This window comes from Myxine glutinosa, chromosome 2 (assembly GCF_964187855.1).
Source record: "Myxine glutinosa chromosome 2, kmMyxGlut1.1, whole genome shotgun sequence".
Lineage (NCBI taxonomy): Eukaryota > Metazoa > Chordata > Myxini > Myxiniformes > Myxinidae > Myxine > Myxine glutinosa.
Window position 1 is genome coordinate 116,163,477 of NC_136262.1, and position 20,665 is coordinate 116,184,141.

Below are 20,665 nucleotides of genomic sequence, written 5' to 3' on the forward strand. Positions count from 1 at the left end.
CAAATGAAAATAGCAAAATATCAGAAATTGAAGGCTTTTTTTATTTGAAAACGATTCATATAAACATCTGTTGAATCATATCACATGCAAATCATCAAAATCTAAACAGTACATGGCGCCCATTTTCAAAAAAGATTGATTTATGCAAAACGGAAACGGCCGCTACACATCTTTCTCAGTTGCACGTTTGTGTGAAGAGTGCGCGCCGAATCTGTAACACAGAAGTGGCCGCTACACCTGTTTCTCAGTCGCTTTGCACACGCTGCCGTGTTACTTCGAGCGGCACATTTATATCGGAAGAGTTTGGCAGGAGTCGATCTATTCTCTCCTGGTACGTAGAATTTCAACAAAAGCTACATCACTGTTCATATCGGTAAATATTATTCCATCATGTTTGGAAAAACTGCAAAATTGGAAAACTTGGGGGAGGGGAGGGGGAAGGTGGAGGAGAGGGGATGAGGGAGGGGGGAGGGGAGGGTGGAGGAGGAGGGGATGGGAGGGGGGAGGGGAGGGGGAGAGAGGAGGGGAAGCGGGGGAGGGGAGGGTGGAGGGGATTGGGGGAGGGGAGGCGAGGGGGGGAAGGGGATTGGAGGGGGGAAGGGGAAGTTCGAGGGGGGGAAGGGGAGGTGGAGGGAAGGGGAGGGGAAGTGGGAGGCAGGAGAGGAAGGGGAGTGGCTCACGTTGCTGAGTGAATGTGGCTCACGTTTCTGAGTTCAGTGTGTTGCCGATCAGGAAGAAGAAGAAGCTGTTCCACCAAATTCGTACACTTCCGGAATTGTTTGATGTATTTGTATTCAAATGTCTGGTAATTGTTTTGTATTTATTTATGCAAATGTGAACTTGTATATAACTGTCATTAATTTTAAAAGGCATCGGCACTTTCGAGCGATATTTTATTTTATTTTTTTAACTCCAAAAATACTCCAGGTTTCTCACTTCATAAAGCTTACCTCGGCATTAAACTTCCGCTCGGCATCGTGCAGGTGTTTGACAAAGTGGGCCTTTTGTCTCTTCTGTTGCGCGATACAATGCTGCAGTTCTCCCACTTGGCACTCCCTTGAGCTTTCTTCATCACGCATCCGCTTGGCATCGTGCAGGCATTTGACAAAGTGGGCCTTTTGTCTCTTCTGTTGCGCGATACAATGCTGCAGTTCTCCCACTTGGCACTCACTTGAGCTTTCTTCATCACGTATCCGCTCGGCATCGTGCAGGCGTTTGAACAACTGGGCGTTTTCTTTCCTCTCTTGCGCGAGAGAATGCTCCAGTTCTTGCACTTGGCACTCCCTTGAGCTTACTTCCTCAAGCATCCGCTCGGCATCGTGCAGGCGTTTGAACAACTGGGCATTTTCTTTCCTCTCTTTCGCGAGACTTTCGCCCAGGTCGACGTTGTCGGTCTCAAGCCGATCATTTCTTTTTTTCAAATCTGTAAAATTAAAATGACAATGTTTTCGGAAAGGAAAGTAATGAGTGGTTGAGATTTATCGATAAATGTGAGAAAGATGTTACTCTGTTTTGGAATATCACCACCAATAAAGTTCTGTCACCAGTCAACCGCCATACCACCTGAAAATATAAACATGAATCATGTTTTGAAAGAAAGGACAAACAAATCTCACCTAATTTTTCCATTTTCACCAGCCCCCGATCTCTCATTAGCCGATCCACTATTTTTTTCGCTTCAGCAAGGTCTGCACGCAAACTACGGGTGTATTCTTCTCCATTCCGAATTTTTTCAAGGAGGTCCTCATTGGTTTTCCACAGAGAGTGAATATATTGTTGTCGATTGATGCAATCGCCCCTCTGGTGATAATAGCGGAAGCACTCCTCACGTATGTGCAAAGACAATAGAAAATACAATGGTGATTTAAACATGTAATGAGACATACTTTGACAGATAAAGCATCCAAAGTGGAGCTGAGGTTGGGCCCCAACCGTTGGGGTTCCCTTACCTTACCATAAGGTTATAATGTTCGTGTTCCATTTCGGGAGCTGATGGAGAAACTTCCTGTAACGCAAAATAGAGACAAAATTTATACTTGTACCAGTGGATCAGGTTTGAATTCTGCAAGCAGATACATAAATCAACAAGAACGGCACTCGGTGGAGAGCGTACCTCCACCACGCTGAACAGTTTACGTTTTGTATCCCACTGATAGGCCGGATCTGATTTTGGACCTGAAGGGGAGATAACATCTCTAACATGTTAGATGTTAGATAACATCTAACATCTCCACACAAATAACATCTCTCCTCCTGCAACAACCCCCACAATCTCAAGTTTACTGGTGACGGAAGCACATCATACGTTGCCCGCAACAGGAAATTCAACAATATTGGCTCCATCCTCCAAATCTCTTGCCAATTCAATATCCTCACCCGCACACCTTCCCACTAGTAAGGGAAACAAATGAAAATCTGTGAACTAAATTGTTACCAAAAACATTTCTTCACCAATATGTTTGTAAAGGTGTGTAATAACATGTGTTAAAATGTTGAAGGTCAACTCCCGTGGGAAACCCAGAAAAAAAGCTGTTGAATTCGGGTACCGAAAAATTATTTTCGAGAATTTTTATTTTTTTAAATCGGCCCTTAAGTAACTTATGAGGGGTCAAATAAGGGGTTTTCATGATTCTGAGTTGATTGTTAACATTTATATTTCACCACAGACACTCCTTTGTGGAAAAATAATTTCTAAATATATCTCATTTTCTACTTTGCAGGACATGGAGTCTAGCAATATGGATGAAGACGTTACTCCACCTGTGCTCAATTGCTTCATCTGTGCACGCTCGGATACACCAGCTGAAAGGCTCATACAGGCAACTCCAAAGGGATACTCAACTTTATTGAAACAAGCAGAAACTGTCGAAAATGTTACTGTTGTGGAACGTATGAAGGAGGCTCAAAAGGAAGGAAAACTGAGGTACCACCAGAAGTGTAAAAATGATCTGTACAACAACTTTGTTGCAACCACCAATAAGTCAGCTCAAGCATCAAAGGCAGAGAAAGAGTCATCAAAGTTGAAGAGAAGACGCACTACTTGTGAGTTCAGTTCATCAACTGGCTGCAGTTCTAGAAGATCACAGTCAGTTGACCTCCTGTATAAGGATGTATGCATTCTTTGCAACCAACCAGCCCAGCTCTACAAAAATAATCCAGCACAAGCTAGAAAGAAATAGAGTGCCAGATAATTTGACTGCAGATACACTGAAGGCAAGCTTGCTGAAGACAGCACGGAGTCGCGGGGATGACTGGGGCACTGAAGTCACTGGACGCCTGGAAGGGATCAACGACTTGATAGCAGAAGAAACACTGTACCATTTGCGATGCAAACTTATGTTTGCGAGAGGTGACAGTTTGTCCAAGACTGATGAGGAAGGAAAAAGGAAGAGAGGACAGAGGAGTATTGATGAGGAGCGAGAGGCAGTTTTTATTGAATTCTGCGAATGGTTAGACTCAGAATTAGAGCATGGGGTAATGAACATGGACCAAGTCCATGAAAAGCTGCAGGAGTTTGATCAGTCACCAGAGAAGAGCCTTTCTTATTCAAAGCATTGGCTAAAGATAAAACTTCTAGAGAAATACGAAGACACCTTGTATTTCACAACACAGGAAAGAAGGGCAGATGTACTCTGTCTCAAAGATGGCACCGACAATATTCTGCGAGAGCATCATGCTAATCTTGACCATGGAGATGAGAAGACTCAGATCATAAAGACGGCACTCAAGTTCATATCCAATGATATTGCCTCGATTGATTTAGGTCCAAAGTCATACCCCACCACACACAGTATGACTGACATCGATAGTCAGCTGACACTTGTTCCTGCAAGCCTTCAGATGTTCTTGAGACCGATTGTCAAGACAGACGAAAGAGTTGCCGTTTGGGGGCAGAATTTTATTAAGGCCTGTCGACCTCGGTCTGGAGTATTGCCACACCAAATGGGGCTTGCCATACAACTTGATCATAGATTTGGGTCAAAATGGATGCTCAACAAGTTCCACCGGCTGGGGTACACTGAGTCTTACACGGAGACACAAAACTACAAATACTGCTTCCTTAATAGCAGGAGTGGAGATGATGTTCCAGATACTTCTGGCACTCTTGACACCATTGTGGAGGAAACCGATGAACAGATCAATGATGAGGTTGCGGTTGATGCTGTGCTTGAGGATCAATGCTGCGCTTGAGGATCCCGGGACTGGATCCTTCTACAGAGCATGTCTCTGAACCCCAGTGACTCTGGATGGACAATAGGTGTGCATGGGTATGAGCCAGTTCCAACACTAGACCCCACGGCTCCTGAGGAGCTATTGCAGTTCACGAGCTGTAATTGTCATGGAGATTGCAGCAACCGGCGATGCAGCTGCAAGAAGAATGGGGTCACGTGCATCTCGGCCTGTGGAGTCTGTAATGGCATTACATGCAGAAACTGCAGTCATGATGTTGTTGAGTCTGAAGAAGACATAGACAATGACTGTTGAAACTTCTGACATTGTGAATGAGAAATAACTCTTGAGTATTATATATGTATGTGAAATAAAAGCTACTTTGTGTGTAAATGTAAAAGTGAAAATATAAATGTTAACAATCAACTCAGAATCATGAAAAACCCTTATTTGACCCCTCATAAGTTACTTAAGGGCCGATTTTAAAAAATAAAAATTCTCGAAAATAATTTTTCGGTACCCGAATTCAACAGCTTTTTTTCTGGGTTTCCCATGTGAGTTGAACTTCAACATTTTAACACATATTACACACCTTTACAAACATATTGGTGAAGAAATTTTTTGGTAACAATTTAGTTAACAGATTTGTGAAATATCTCATAAAATGCCCTTACTACACTTAGTCCAAGAACCTTGCTGTGCCTGACCGACTGCTTTCACATATCTCCCCTCCTCTTCCTTTCTTCTCACCTCCCTCTCAACCATTTGATATATATATATATATATATATATATATATATATATATATATATATATATATATATATATATATATATATCAAATGAATCCATTTTTAGTTCTCCAACCATTAATGAGCAAACAAACAACTGCTCGACGTTTCGATCAGCAACACAGATAAACGTGCATCCACTGACGTTTCTCAAGAGTAAAGCAAAACAACTATATCCTCCCTTAGAAAAGGGAAAAAGAGGCGGGGACACCGAACCACCAATCAATGCCATTCTGGAACAACTCATGCCATTCAAATTTAAACCGTACATCCAAACCGTTGCACCACTGAAACCACACCTTTGGATGTCACATCAAAACAACCGTTAAATCACATGTTGAATCAAACAAAACTTAGCATAATTCAAATAAATCGATGAAAAATAAACAACATGATTGGTAATAATTTATATGCTTGGTGACGCAGTTTCTCTGGTCCGTTTCTGCATGAGAGGGCCAAAAGCTGGTGGTAAGTCCAACACCTCCTCTGTGAGCGACACCACAGACTCCTCCACGTGCCATGCCTCCAAAATCCTCCTTCGTTTACTGGGGGTTGCCCCCAAAATGCTGGCATTATCCCAAAGGGGAACTTGGCCAGCCTGAAGACCATGTTTGGCAATGGCAGATCGCTTTGGAAAGTTGCAGTCGAAGGCCTTGCGGTGCTCATGGACACGTTGTCCTAATGTTCTCCCTGTCTCACCAATATATTCAGCCCGACAAACACAGGGAACCCTGTACACCACCCCTGCCCGGTCATTCCTTGGAAGCTTATCCTTAACATGGTGTACATCCTGCCAAGTTGGTAATCGAACGTGTCCATCAAACTGAACGATGTAAAACAACATGTGCAATAACTCACAATTATGTTCGTTTCCAGTGGTCGTTTCCAGTGGACGTTGAAAATATTCATTCAAAGCTGGTCGAGCATGCGCCGCTTGCTGTATGAGATTCGGGAGGTCATTAGAGGATTAGTGAAGTAATGTACTATTTTACTTTTTGCTTCGATTGAGACAATTAAAAACCTATAATCCGGCAACGGATTCTTCTCTAAAACATAATTTATCCACAAATATCGCGCTCCGACAATGTATTCGAACCACTCACCTTCGAATCGTTTGAACAATGAGGCGAAGTCGTTTTTGATCGGACTATTATGACCTCACACGATTACAATTAGCCACGCCCACACAATACTGGGACCGCCCACCATAATTCTGGAACTCGGAAAGAATCGGTAAAATCATGCGAGATGGACACATTCGTGTCGATCCCGCAAAGAGTGACGCGCGGGGTCCGGCCTTCGGGCGCCCACAAGGTCCCACTCGCGCCGTACGACGGCAAGAGTGATCTGAGGGCGTACCTGGCGCAGTTTGAATACGTGTGCAGACTGCAGTGGTGTAGTCTACGAGATACGCAGGTATACGCCGTATACCCACTAGGAAAGGTCCAGGATTTCCGTATACCCACTTAAAAATGCGCGAGGATACGTAACAACATAGTTTCGTGACAGAACTTTCACACTTTCATTCATAAAATGGGCTATATGAATAATTTTCATTCCGAAAATGCACTATATGAATAACTTTCATTCCTAAAATGCGCTATATGAATAAAATTTGATTTGATTTGATAAAATTCACCCCGTCTGTGTTAAGAAGCACTGACTAATGGCATTGGGGCTTTCGTGACCTGTGACCCGGATCTGACGTCACCTACTGTATGCATTAGTGAGTGTAGTGGTGCTTATGGGGTGTCGCTCTGGGGCGCGTCGCTCTGGGACGGATGACTATGAGGCTGGAAGGGAAAAATCACAGTATACCCACTACAAAAAATTAGACTACACCACTGGTGCAGAGGCAACGGTTGGAATCCGGACGAAGTTGGAGTACACCTTGTGGGAGCACTGCGCGGTGCGGCGGCGGAGGTGCTGACAGCTCCCGTGTCCGTCCCGTCTCCCGTGTCCGTCCCGTCTCCCGTGTCCGTCCCGTCTCCCGTGTCCGTCCCGTCTCCCGTGTCCGTCCCGCCTCCCGTGTCCGTCCCGCCTCCCGTGTCCGTCCCGCCTCCCGTGTCCGTCCCGCCTCCCGTGTCCGTCCTGCGTCCCGTGTCCGTCCCGCGTCCGTCCCTCCTCCCGTGTCCGTCCCGCGTCCCGTGTCCGTCCCGCGTCCCGTGTCCGTCCCGCGTCCCGTGTCCGTCCCGCGTCCCGTGTCCGTCCCGCGTCCCGTGTCCGTCCCGCGTCCCGTGTCCATCCCGCGTCCCGTGTCCGTCCCGCGTCCCGTGTCCGTCCCGCCTCCCGTGTCCGTCCCGCATCCCGTGTCAGTCCCGCCTCCCGTGTCCGTCCCGCCTCCCGTGCCCGTCCCGCCTCCCGTGCCCGTCCCGCCTCCCGTGCCCGTCCCGCCTCCCGTGCCCGTCCCGCCTCCCGTGTCTGTCCCGCCTCCCGTGTCCGTCCCGTCTCCCGTCTCCGTCCCGTCTCCCGTCTCCGTCCCGTCTCCCGTCTCCGTCCCGTCTCCGTCCCATCTCCCGTCTCCGTCCCGTCTCCCGTCTCCGTCCCGTCTCCCGTCTCCGTCCCGTCTCCCGTCTCCGTCCCGTCTCCCGTCTCCCGTCTCCGTCCCGTCTCCCGTCTCCCGTCTCCCGTCTCCGTCCCGTCCCCCGTCTCCGTCCCGTCCCCCGTCTCCCGTCCCGTCCCGCCCCCCCCCCCCGTCTCCCGTCTCCGTCCCGTCTCCCCTCTCCGTCCCGTCTCCGTCCCGTCTACGTCCCGTCTACGTCCCGTCTCCGTCCCGTCTCCGTCTCCGTCTCCCGTGTCCGTCCCGTCTCCCGTCTCCGTCCCGTCTCCGTCTCCGTCCCATCTCCGTCCCGTCTCCCGTGTCCCGTCTCACGTCTCCGTCCCGTCTCCGTCCCGTCTCCCGTCTCCCGTCTCCCGTGTCCGTCCCGTCTCCCGTCTCCGTCCCGTCTCCGTCTCCGTCCCGTCTCCCGTCTCCGTCCCGTCTCCCGTCTCGTCTCCCGTCTCCGTCTCCCGTCTCCGTCTCCCGTCTCCGTCCCGTCCCGTCCCGTCTCCCGTGTCCGTCCCGTCTCCCGTGTCCGTCCCGTCTCCCGTGTCCGTCCCGTCTCCCGTCTCCGTCCCGTCTCCCGTCTCCGTCCCGTCTCCGTCCCGTCTCCCGTCTCCGTCCCGTCTCCGTCCCGTCTTCCGTCTTCCGTCTCCCGTCTCCGTCTCCGTCCCGTCTCCCGTCTCCGTCCCGTCTCTGTCCCGTCTCCCGTCTCCGTAACGTCTCCGTCCCGTCTCCGTCCAGTCTCCCGTCTCTGTCTCGTCTCCGTCCCGTCTCCCGTCCGTCCGTCTCCGTCCCGTCTCCCGTCTCCCGTCTCCGTCCCGTCGCCCGTCTCCGTCCCGTCGCCCGTCTCCGTCCCGTCTCCCGTCTCCCGTCTCCGTCCCGTCTCCGTCCCGTGTCCGTCCCGTCTCCCGTGTCCGTCCCGTCTCCCGTGTACGTCCCGTCTCCCGTCTCCCTCCCGTCTCCCGTCTCCCTCCCGTCTCCGTCCCGTGTCCGTCCCGTCTCCCGTGTCCGTCCCGTCTCCCGTCTCCCGTCTCCCGTCTCCCGTCTCCGTCCCGTCTCCGTCCCGTCTCCGTCTCCGTCTCCGTCTCCCGTCTCCGTCCCGTCTCCCGTCTCCGTCCCGTCTCTGTCCCGTCTCCCGTCTCCGTCCCGTCCCGTCTCCCGTCTCCGTCCCGTCTCCGTCTCCGTCCAGTCTCCCGTCTCCGTCCCGTCTCCCGTCTCCGTCCCATCTCCCGTCTCTGTCCCGTCTCCGTCCCGTCTCTGTCCCGTCTCTGTCCCGTCCCGTCCCGTCTCCCGTCTCCCGTCGCCCGTCTCCGTCCCGTCTCCCGTCTCCCGTCTCCGTCCCGTCTCCGTCCCGTCTCCATCCCGTCTCCATCCCGTCTCCATCCCGTCTCTGTCCCGTCTCCCGTGTCCGTCCCGTCTCCCGTGTCCGTCCCGTCTCCTGTGTCCGTCCCGTGTCCGTCCCGTCTCCCGTGTCCGTCCCGTCTCCCGTGTCCGTCCCGTCTCCCGTCTCCGTCCCGTCTCCGTCCCGTCTCCCGTGTCCGTCCCGTCTCCCGTGTCCGTCCCGCCTCCCGTGTCCGTCCCGCCTCCCGTGTCCGTCCCGCCTCCCGTGTCCGTCCCGCCTCCCGTGTCCGTCCCGCGTCCGTCCCGCCTCCCGTGTCCGTCCCACGTCCCGTGTCCGTCCCGCGTCCCGTGTCCATCCCGCGTCCCGTGTCCGTCCCGCGTCCCGTGTCCGTCCCGCCTCCCGTGTCCGTCCCGCCTCCCGTGTCCGTCCCGCATCCCGTGTCCGTCCCGCCTCCCGTGTCCGTCCCGCCTCCCGTGTCAGTCCCGCCTCCCGTGTCCGTCCCGCCTCCCGTGCCCGTCCCGCCTCCCGTGTCCGTCCCGCCTCCCGTGCCCGTCCCGCCTCCCGTGCCCGTCCCGTCTCCCGTCTCCGTCCCGTCTCCCGTCTCCGTCCCGTCTCCGTCCCATCTCCCGTCTCCCGTGTCCGTCCCGTCTCCCGTCTCCGTCTCCCGTCTCCCGTCTCCGTCCCGTCCCCCGTCTCCGTCCCGTCCCGTCCCGCCCCCCCCCCCCCCGTCTCCCGTCTCCGTCCCGTCTCCCCTCTCCGTCCCGTCTCCGTCCCGTCTACGTCCCGTCTCCGTCCCGTCTCCGTCTCCGTCTCCTGTGTCCGTCCCGTCTCCGTCCCGTCTCCGTCTCCGTCCCATCTCCGTCGTCCCGTCTCACGTCTCCGTCCCGTCTCCGTCCCGTCTCCCGTCTCCCGTGTCCGTCCCGTCTCCCGTCTCCGTCCCGTCTCCATCTCCGTCCCGTCTCCCGTCTCCCGTCTCCGTCCCGTCTCCCGTCTCGTCTCCCGTCTCCGTCTCCCGTCTCCGTCCCGTGTCCGTCCCGTCTCCCGTCTCCGTCCCGTCCCGTCCCGTCTCCCGTGTCCGTCCCGTCTCCGTCCCGTCTCCGTCCCGTCTCCCGTCTCCGTCCCGTCTCCCGTCTCCGTCCCGTCTCCGTCCCGTCTCCCGTCTCCGTCCCGTCTCCGTCCCGTCTTCCGTCTCCGTCTCCGTCCCGTCTCCGTCCCGTCTCCGTCCCGTCTCCCGTCTCCGTCCCGTCTCCGTCCCATCTCCGTCCAGTCTCCCGTCTCCGTCTCGTCTCCGTCCCGTCTCCCGTCCGTCCGTCTCCGTCCCGTCTCCCGTCTCCCGTCTCCCGTCTCCGTCCCGTCGCCCGTCTCCGTCCCGTCGCCCGTCTCCGTCCCGTCTCCCGTCTCCCGTCTCCGTCCCGTGTCCCGTCTCCGTCCCGTCTCCCGTGTCCGTCCCGTCTCCCGTGTACGTCCCGTCTCCCGTCTCCCTCCCGTCTCCCTCCCGTCTCCCTCCCGTCTGCCGTCTCCCTCCCGTCTCCCGTCTCCGTCCCGTCTCCCGTCTCCGTCCCGTCTCCGTCCCGTCTCCGTCCCGTGTCCGTCCCGTCTCCCGTGTCCGTCCCGTCTCCCGTCTCCCGTCTCCGTCCCGTCTCCCGTCTCCGTCCCGTCTCCGTCCCGTCTCCCGTCTCCGTCCTGTCTCACGTCTCCCGTCTCCGTCCCGTCTCTGTCCCGTCTCCCGTCTCCGTCCCGTCTCCGGCCCGTCTCCGTCCCGTCCCGTCTCCCGTCTCCGTCCCGTCTCCGTCTCCGTCCAGTCTCCCGTCTCCGTCCCGTCTCCCGTCTCCGTCCCATCTCCCGTCTCTGTCCCGTCTCCGTCCCGTCTCTGTCCCGTCTCTGTCCCGTCCCGTCCCGTCTCCCGTCTCCCGTCGCCCGTCTCCGTCCCGTCTCCCGTCTCCCGTCTCCGTCCCGTCTCCATCCCGTCTCCATCCCGTCTCTGTCCCGTCTCCCGTGTCCGTCCCGTCTCCCGTGTCCGTCCCGTCTCCTGTGTCCGTCCCGTGTCCGTCCCGTCTCCCGTGTCTGTCCCGTCTCCCGTGTCCGTCCCGTCTCCAGTGTCCGTCCCGTCTCCCGTCTCCGTCCCATCTCCCTTGGAAACCTTGGAAACATGATCTGGGATCTTTCGATTTGCTCTCCAAGGTTGAAATCCTCGCAGCTCTCTTGCTAATGAATACCTTAGGCTCCAGGAACTGTTCGAGGTTGGGTGTCAAATTCACGCTTTGTTTAAATGTTTAAAAGATTTATGATGTCATTATGATGTCATAAGCTGATTATTTCGCAATCATATAAAAACAAGTACAAAAAGTTTTAATTAAAACAAAAGCCACGTCGATGTTACACAATGCCTAGATGCAGCTGTGCCGAAAACGTCGATGTTATAGGCACAGGACATTCCTATTGATTCGATTACTTGATGTTATCTTTGTGCAAAGTGAAAATATATCTCGGCAATTTCCCGTGTGTGGCGACGAATTTTTAATATATCTCGGCATTTTCCCGTCTGTTATTTCAGGCGGTGTATGACTGACCATGCCGCGATTGAAAAAAATATATATCTCGGCAATTTCCCGTATGTGGCGACACGTGAACGAAGCTATGCTCCTCTCTCCACATTATTGTGACGACGTATAAATTAAATATTTCATCGTGACGATTGTCATCAAATGGACGAATTTTTAATATATCTCGGCATTTTCCCGTCTGTTATTTCGGGCGGTGTATGACTAAGCATGCCGCGATTTAATCAAAATATATATATCTCGGCATTTTCCCGGCTCTTATTTCGGGCGGTGTATGTCTGAGCATGCCGCGATTTTAAAAAAATATATGTCAATGGACTTGAAGTTACAGGCCTTTGAGAATTCATTTCGTTCTTTCAAGGGCAACTTTCATCGGATTTTCTTCCCGTTTTTTTTCAACCGAGTCTAAAACTATGTTGGCGACTGTGAAAAATGAAATGATATATCGAATTTGATTTGAAAGAAAACTGTGTGAGAGGAAGACACCACGGGCCTACAAAACAGGCCTCAAAGCTATGTGAGTTAATAAAATGGTGGATATTTGTTTATATGAAGTCTCTCCCAGAATGGGTGGAGCTATGGTTCCCAGAATGGGTGGAGCTTTGAGGTTTTGTCTTCTCTGCAAGCACAACAACAACAAGAAGAAGAAGAAGAAGGGGGTGGTAACAACAACAACAACAACAGCAGAGTGCACTCTATGAGCAGCGTCTGCGACGCGGCTAAAAATCAATTAGAACTAGGTTGTTAAGTGCATTTTGACATCGAAATATATGTTTCCGAGGTCAAGGAATTCAATGCAATTGTCATTTTTCATTTTAGACAATGCTTAAAAGATTTATGATGTCATTATGACGTCATAAGCTAATTATTTCGCAATCATATATAAAAAATCAATTAGTTAGAACTAGGATGTTAAGTGCATTTTGACATCGAAATATATGTTTCCGAGGTCAAGGAATTCAATGCAATTGTCATTTTTCATTTTAGACAATGTTTAAAAGATTTATGATGTCATTATGATGACATAAGCTAATTATTTCACAGTCATGTATAAAAAATCAATTAGTTAGAACTAGGTTGTTAAGTGCATTTTGACATCGAAATTTCTGTTTCCGAGGTCAAGAAATTCAATGCAATTGTCATTTTTTATTTTAGACAATGTTTAAAAGATTTATGATGTCATTATGATGTCATAAGCTAATTATTTCGCAATCATATATAAAAAATCAATTAGTTAGAACTAGGTTGTTAAGTGCATTTTGACATCGAAATATATGTTTCCGAGGTCAAGGAATTCAATGCAATTGTCATTTTTTATTTTAGACAATGTTTAAAAGATTTATGATGTCATTATGACGACATAAGCTAATTATTTCGCAATCATATATTTAAAAAATCAATTAGTTAGAACTAGGTTGTTAAGTGCATTTTGACATCGAAATATATGTTTCCGAGGTCAAGGAATTCAATGCAATTGTCATTTTTCATTTTAGACAATGTTTAAAAGATTTATGATGTCATTATGACGACATAAGCTAATTATTTCGCAATCATATATAAAAAAAATCAATTAGTTAGAACCAGGTTGTTAAGTGCATTTTGACATCGAAATATATGTTTCCGAGGTCAAGGAATTCAATGCAATTGTCATTTTTTATTTTAGACAATGCTTAAAAGATTTATGATGTCATTATGACGACATAAGCTAATTATTTTGCAATCATATATAAAAAATCAATTCGTTAGAACTAGGATGTTAAGTGCATTTTGACATCGAAATATATGTTTCCGAGGTCAAGGAATTCAATCCAATTGTCATTTTTCATTTTAGACAATGTTTAAAAGATTTATGATGTCATTATGACGTCATAAGATAATTATTTTGCAATCAAATATAAAAAATCAATTAGTTAGAACAAGGCTGTTATAGTACAGCTGATAATCTCTCATATCATAAGAATTGTGCAAATTATGACTAAAGCATGAAATTTCTACCAGTGTTAGTACATGCCATAAGCTTCATTTTCAGATCGGGAGGTAAGGCAGATTTGACCTCTCAGGACCGTGAGAGGTCAATGACCTCAAAATATCAAAATATTGATGTTTGGCTTCATTCGTTAATGGTAAACATGTTTATGATGTACAAACCATGCATTTGTGTTCCAATAAAAGTGTCTACATATTCTACACAGTGTTGGTAGTTATTTACAGATGTCTAGCATTGACCTCTGAGGACAGGGGGAGGTCAATTACCTCAACATATCAAATATTGATGCCAATGAATGTAAACTGTGGTGGCTGGTACTAACACTTGTTGTACTTGTGTGTTGCAGGATTCCCTGCCTGATGATCGAAGCCAAGATACAAGCATCCCAGACCTGATCGTCACTATGGCAAAGCGTCATATCCTCATAGACCCAGCCCAGCCCTCTACGTCCAAGCAATCAAGACCACCCCCAAGAACTAACTGGGAGCTTTGTATTCTTTGCCAAGCAGAGACAGATGAACCTTTGCAGTGCCCACTAAGATCAACCATGAAACCGAGTGGTAGTGGCTATGCATCATTGACAGAAGACCTCCTCCAGTTCAAGGGACTTCGGCACATGCCAATGGAACTCAACGTGAACAGACTGGATGATGGTGATGGCGTAGAAGCTACCTTGAGGACACACAGTGCTCAGTGGCACAAGAAATGTCGTTTAAAGTTTAACAAAAAAATGTTTAACCAGCAGAGCAGAGCAGAATCAGCTTCAGGACAGCAATCTAGTACCGGTACTCCAACCGTGCACACACGATCAGCAGCTGCCCACAGGCTTCCACAGTCAACCGAGTCTATCTGTTTCTTCTGCAATAAGCCAGCTGGCACTGCAGACTTGCACGGAGCAGCTACAAAGGAAATTGACAAGAACGTTCGGAGATGTGCCACTGAATTGGGGGACACTGAACTGCTGGCCAAGCTGTCTGCAGGAGACATGATTGCCATCGAGGCAAAATACCATCGCAACTGTCTCCGTGCATTATACAACAAAATCAGACCAGCCGCACTCAAGGACGAGGATGCGGATCATCTGCATGGCATAGCCTTTGCTGAGCTGGTGGTATTCATGGAGGACATGCATGCAGATGAGGACAATGCGCCTGTATTTAAACTCTCAGACGTGGCTAACCTCTACAAGACGAGACTGGAGCAGCTGGGTGCCACGGTAACCAACAGAATACACACAACCAGACTGAAGGACAGACTTCTTTCTGTGCTTCCTGATCTGAGAGCCCACTCTCAGGGCCGAGACACACTTCTCTTGTTTGAGAAAGATATAGGTCCCGCCCTGAAGAAGGCCTGTGATCATGACAGTGATGCCATGCACCTAGTAAGAGCAGCACATGTAGTACGTAGAGAAATGTTTGAGACCAGGTTCACCTTTGACGGTGCGTTCCAAGCTGACTGCCAGAAAGATTCTGTGACACCATCCCTCCTTGCTCTGGTGAACATGATCCTCGATGGGGCGAACATCAAGCACCAGACTCAGTTGGCCAACACAATCACCACAACTGCTGCTCTTACAGTATCGCAGCTACTGGTGTTCAACAGTGTAAAGCATGCACGCAGTGTGGAGTCAACCTCAGTGCGCCACAGCCGCGAGAGAGAAACCCCACTCCCACTCTACTTGTCCCTCAAGATTCACGCTGTGACCAGGAGCAGAGGTCTGATTGACAAACTGTTCAGCCTAGGGATGTGTGTGTCATATGATAGATTCCTACAGCTCACAGCAGACATTGCCAATGGTGTCTGCCAGCGCTTCAACATGGAAGAAGTTGTTTGCCCACCCAAGCTGCGCCAGGGACTGTTCACTACTGGGGCTGTCGATAATATTGACCATAACCCCAGCTCTGCGACAGCCAATGATTCTTTTCATGGCACAGGTATCTCCCTAATGCAACATCCATCACACACGAATGGCAGACTCGACCGTGGTGTAGTGGTGATTGGGCAAGACATCTCTTCCGCCAAGTCGGTAGCACCTCTGCCATCAGTGTACACAAGTGTGCCACCTGCTGCCATGAAGACGAAGCACTTCACTGCACCGGCTGTACAACGTCCTGCAAGGCCTCCCGACCTCCTGGCTGCTAAAGCTGCCGTGGAAGAAGAGTATGGGTGGCTGAGGACAGTGAAGACAGCTCAAAAGAAGCAATCCATAGATGAATGGGTGTCATGGTCTGCCTACCATGCCGATGTCCAGCAAGCAGTGATCCCACCTGCCGCGATCAATGCACTGTTGCCTCTGTTCCTAGACAGCGCACACTCGGTGGCAATGATAAGACATTCCATGGTACATAGTTGTTCACCAACTGGCTGCCGCCATGAACCCAAGACAATGTGCTACTCTCCCCATCTTCCATGCCCTCACAGGGTGCGACACTGTGTCTTATTTCGCTGGCAGAGGGAAGAAGACTGCCTGGGAGATTTGGAAAGTGTTCCCACAGGTGACTGATGCCTTTGAAGAACTCTTACGCATGCCAAGTGATGTCAGTGAGGAGTCAATGTCACTGCTGGAGCGCTTCGTTGTGCTGATGTATGACCGCACCAGTGACACCATGGAAGTGAACGATGCTTGGAAACAGCTCTTCGCACACAAGTCTAGAGCTCTAGAAAACACTCCCCCAACGCAGGCAGCACTCCAGCAGCACATCAAGCGTGCATCTCTCCAGGGCAACTGCTGGAACCAAACTCTGGTCCTGAATCCAGAGTTACCAATCCCATCTGACTGGGGCTGGACAAAGGAGGCCTCTGGGTGGCAGCCTCTTTGGACGACACTGCCAGAGGCATCAAAATCTTGCCACGAACTGATCCACTGCGGCTGCAAGAAGGGATGTACCGGCCGCTGCAAGTGCACCAAGGCTGCACTCAAGTGCACTGCATTATGTGCATGTTCGGGAGACTGTTAGGTGCAATCAGACACCTTTATATTTATGCGTCTATATCTTACAACACGATTTCATGCAAGCTGTTCTGGACACCACAATAACCTAAATGTGTATTTCAATAAATTTGTTTTCTGAGGTCACTGACCTCATTTAAAGCACTTGTTCAGTCATGGTTGCATCCTGTGATTATGTATAAAGGCTCTCCAGAAGATAAAGGGACCAACACATGGCAACATACCTTTTTAATGATTCCCAAAACAGACAAACTGCACCAGAATCGTGAAAAAATGACAATTTCAATGTAATTGAGGTCATTGACCTCTCACTATCCTCAGAGGTCAAATCTGACTTACCTCCCGATCTTAAAATGAAGCTTATGGTATGTACTAACACTGGTAAAATTTCATGCTTTAGTCATAATTTGCACAATTGTTATGATTATCTGCTCACCTATTAAGTGTATTTTGACATCGAAATATATGTTTCCGAGGTCAAGGAATTCAATGCAATTGTCATTTTTCTTCTTAGACAATGTTTAAAGGATTTATGACATCAATCTGATGTCATCCAGCAACACCAACAACAACAAAAAAAAATTCGTATTAGATCCATCTGCACACATTCGTTTGATTAGTTAACATCCACATATCGAGACTTTAGTACATAATAATCTTCCGTTGAGTTACAGAATTTAAAACAGCACTGGAGCATTTTTTTTTTTAGTAATTTTGACTGAGCTATTATTAGTTACACTTGATCATTATGTCGTTAGCTGGTTTAATAAAGGGGTAAATGACACAAAATTATATATGTTGCATCAAATGTATATGCATATACATTATACAAATATTCGTGATTCTGTCCCATTTTGTAGCAGTGATTCCTTGAGATGCGAAAGAATATTAGCATATCGGCCGACATGTTGTTTCTTCTATCATTATTTTTATTACCTTGTTAAAAACACACAGTGACAGCTCCCCCTTCCTCACGCAAGTAATTCATTGTTCAAAATAGAAACATACAGAACTGGAATAAGTGTGATAGCTATCGTGTCGGTGATGAGCTGTAGCTGCAAGCAAGTTATTTCTGACAGTTACAACTGCAAAGTTCTGTGTGGGGTAGACCAGCTTTCGTGCACTTGCAACGACTGACACAACCGGCTTCTGACTTGCAACCACATTTGATGAGCTCTTTGCATGCTTTAGCTGCTTCCGGGATGGTCATCCAAACAGGGACCCAGTGGTCATTCTGCATTGTCCATCCCCACCCCTCCGGGGAGGGAACCGTAGGCTGTGCCTGACGACTTGTGGTCCAGATGCCACCTTGGTATACCACCCTCTTGATATGTTGGAGCAAGGCATCCTAAGTGAATAAAAATGAATTAACTTGTCAGTTCTGCTGTTGCCGTCATGTACAAAATTGTTGAAAATTGCCTTCTGGAAATAGATGAACAATGTTCTTGCCATCTGTCTGTTCTTGCACACCGGTGTCGGCCAAGTGCTCAAGAAGCCTGCTTTTCAGCCGGCTGTTGTAATTGACACATCATGCCCAACATTTTGAAGAGGGCGTTCATACATCTCATGTAGATCTGATAACTTGAACAGGTATGTCCCATCCTCAATGGCAAACAACATAAGACACCAACTCCACAAACGCTCTGGCATCTCTGGCATCTGGCACGGAGTGATGGATTTTGCTGTGAGGTAATCATTATCATTTTATAATTAAATAAGGTGTGTGTGAACCATGAGGGGAATACAAGGTGTGCAAATGAGGAGGGAGTGTGATGCATTTTGCTATGAGGTAATCATTATCATTTTATAATTAAATATGGTGTGTGTCGTGAAAATCAAGCTCAGACACGACTTGACCTCTGGGTAGGTTTTAATATCATTTAGATCTGGAGTACATCCTGTAAATATACATGCATGCAACAGGCATTAAATCAGAGCATTCATGAGCAGCAATGGTAGTTTCAATATAACAATGGTTAGCGCAGCGCATTGTCAGCGCAGCATTTGGGGGCGTACATACCATTCAAACTACTGGATAATGTCACAGTGAGTTCCGCTGAAGTGTCCGCATGCCCCGGTTGTCCCGGGTCTTATAGACGGCCCCTTCCGTAGCGAGCACCCCTGGGTTCACCTTGGTATAATTTCACTACATTCTCCCCGCCGTTAGAACTATACTGCCGCTCGGCAGGTTGCAAGCAAGCATCAGCAATAAACGAATGGGTCACGTCAATCCACGTCGATGGCAGGGTTACTGCATTTGAACCTGTTAGCCGGGTTAGCATCAATCCCCAGATATAGAAGTATTGAGGAGGAAATCCCAATCAAGAAGATATCGAACCGAGCAAGCAGTGTTCATCCCAGGGAGAAGACGATGAGCCCGTGGGTAGCAGTAGTCTTACTGTGGGGTAGTCGGCACAGCAGCTAGATGGATAAGGTGTACCTTTGCGTTATGCAACTCATTACATAAGGTGTGCCTTGACGAAGAGCGACTGTCCATTCGTCACAAGGCAACACATTACAGGCAGATGTGTCGATGTGGAAGATGTGTAAACCAGTAAGCCATGTCTATTCGTCGCAAGGCAACATTTCAGGAAGATGTGTCGAGGTGGAAGATGTGTATAGCAGTAAGCCTCTTTACAGTAAGCCGTAACAGTAAGTAAGAGTACATGACAGGAGGCCACTACAGTAAGTCCATTACAGTAAGCACTACAGTAAGTCTGTACCTGCCTTGGCTCCCAAGGGTACATACGCATTACAAACTCTTGTTTCGGCACGCGAATCTACCGTTGGCAGCGATCGCACGAGACACGAGCGGCCTCTGAAGGCTGCCTGGACGACCGGCATGGCTGATTACGACGACACACAAAACGACCGAAATGCGCCTCTCCAGCGAAGCGCGCAGAACCCCCGGGATGCATATGGCATCCTGTCCAGCTGTACAGCGCGCGCGGAGGATCGGAGAAGATCGGCAGACCGAGAGAGAGTCCCGGCTGGACAAACCATGTTTGTCCCAGCGTTGTCCCGGATGGATTGTCTAGATGTCGAGATGATTGTCATGCTAGATGACCCGGATGGATTGGCCATCCCCGGATGTCCGACCGATCCATCCATACAACGCCATCATTGCATGGCACGGATCCAGCCGGACCGCGGATGGATCGACCATCCACGGACACAATGGCACAGAGACCCAAAGACAGCCATCGCCCCGGATGGACTGTCCATCCACGGCTGTCCGACCAATCCATCCATTCAACACCATCATGGAATGGCTCGGATCGACCATCCATGGATGCAAAGAGTCCATCCTGGGCCCCCACAAGGGGCGAGGTGGGAGGCGTTATACCGGACGGCACCCGGGCGAGCAACAATAACCTCCCGGGCCCCCACAAGGGGCGAGGTGGCCCGATCACAGGGAGGGGCCATGTCGAGCAAAGGTCGCAGATGCTCCTTACCCGGAGCGACAGAGTCATGGGTCACGGTGTACCCCAGAAATAATACCAGCGCGACCTCAAGGAAGCGCTGCAAATCAGCATCATGGTCATATCCCTTGGACATATCCACAAACCGTAAGATTATCGAGGTAGAGGCATCATGGTCATATCCCTTGGACATATCCACAAACCGTAAGATTATCGAGGTAGACGAAACATCTGTTAAGGCACCCGATCCCACCCCCCCCCCCCCCCACCGAGGGTGCAGCAGCGCGCTGCATACCGAAGACAGACGACCTTCACAGTCTGGGTCAGGCTGAGTCACAGGCAGTCCGGGCAGAGGGAAAATGGAATCAGACGAGGCGTCTCGCAGGCTCGAAATGTACGAGCCAAGAGCTCTGTCCGATAAACAACGAGCCCAGAGTAAACAACGAGCCCAAGGTCAAGGGCGAGCAGGCAGTACGGTGCCCCGTTACATGCGCAGGTGACAAGGGAGTCGGGCGCGACGCTCAATGTCACCATTTCACGAGGTCACCGTGTACTCCCTAAACGGCGCTGGCGCGCGACCCTGGGGTAGCGCCGCGTTACGTTGTTTACGGCGTTTACGTAAAGGACATTTGGTACGTAGTCTACCAAGGTACAGGGAAATGTAATCGAATCCCCGATGAGATCGCGGGAAGCACGCAATTACGTTAATGACGCCGTAAAGCAAATGCGTGATATAGTCGATGACGTCATCAATTAGTTCGGGCGCGTGCGTGCGGGCGGGTTTGACGGCGAGTTTTAGCTGAGCGGCATCCCCAGACGGAGTAAAGTAGTACTCCGAAATCTAAAGTCTCGCGTCCATGGGGCAGCAGCATTCGAGCGAGCTCGAGATCGGTATACGGGA

General features: G+C 49.8%; 2 protein-coding genes across 6 annotated transcripts; one reads left to right on the forward strand and one right to left on the reverse strand.

Annotated features, from left to right (window-relative positions):
• Positions 1-809: 809 nt before the first annotated feature.
• On the reverse strand, positions 810-6,457 carry LOC144890642 (uncharacterized). 2 transcript variants are annotated; one of them, XM_078771486.1, is made up of 6 exons: positions 6,064-6,457; positions 5,819-5,897; positions 2,114-2,175; positions 1,955-2,005; positions 1,617-1,800; positions 810-1,423 (listed from the first exon to the last, which is right to left on the reverse strand). In XM_078771486.1, the coding sequence occupies exons 4-6, from the start codon at positions 1,979-1,981 to the stop codon at positions 933-935; spliced, it is 702 nt and encodes a 233-aa protein (XP_078627612.1). In that variant the 5' UTR covers positions 1,982-2,005; positions 2,114-2,175; positions 5,819-5,897; positions 6,064-6,457; the 3' UTR covers positions 810-932. The 2 variants fall into 2 exon arrangements, with proteins under 2 accessions (XP_078627612.1, XP_078627611.1); XM_078771485.1 differs by lacking the exon at positions 2,114-2,175.
• Positions 6,458-6,652: 195 nt separating this feature from the next.
• Positions 6,653-17,791, forward strand: LOC144890643 (uncharacterized). Of its 4 annotated transcripts, none has more exons than XM_078771490.1 (2): positions 6,653-6,686; positions 13,739-17,791. In XM_078771490.1, exon 2 carries the CDS (start codon positions 13,796-13,798, stop codon positions 15,893-15,895), a length of 2,100 nt encoding a protein of 699 aa, XP_078627616.1. In that variant the 5' UTR covers positions 6,653-6,686; positions 13,739-13,795; the 3' UTR covers positions 15,896-17,791. The 4 variants fall into 4 exon arrangements, with proteins under 4 accessions (XP_078627616.1, XP_078627614.1, XP_078627613.1 ...); XM_078771488.1 differs by having other exon boundaries at positions 6,683-6,883; XM_078771487.1 differs by lacking the exon at positions 6,653-6,686 and adding an exon at positions 6,693-6,869.
• Positions 17,792-20,665: the final 2,874 nt, after the last annotated feature.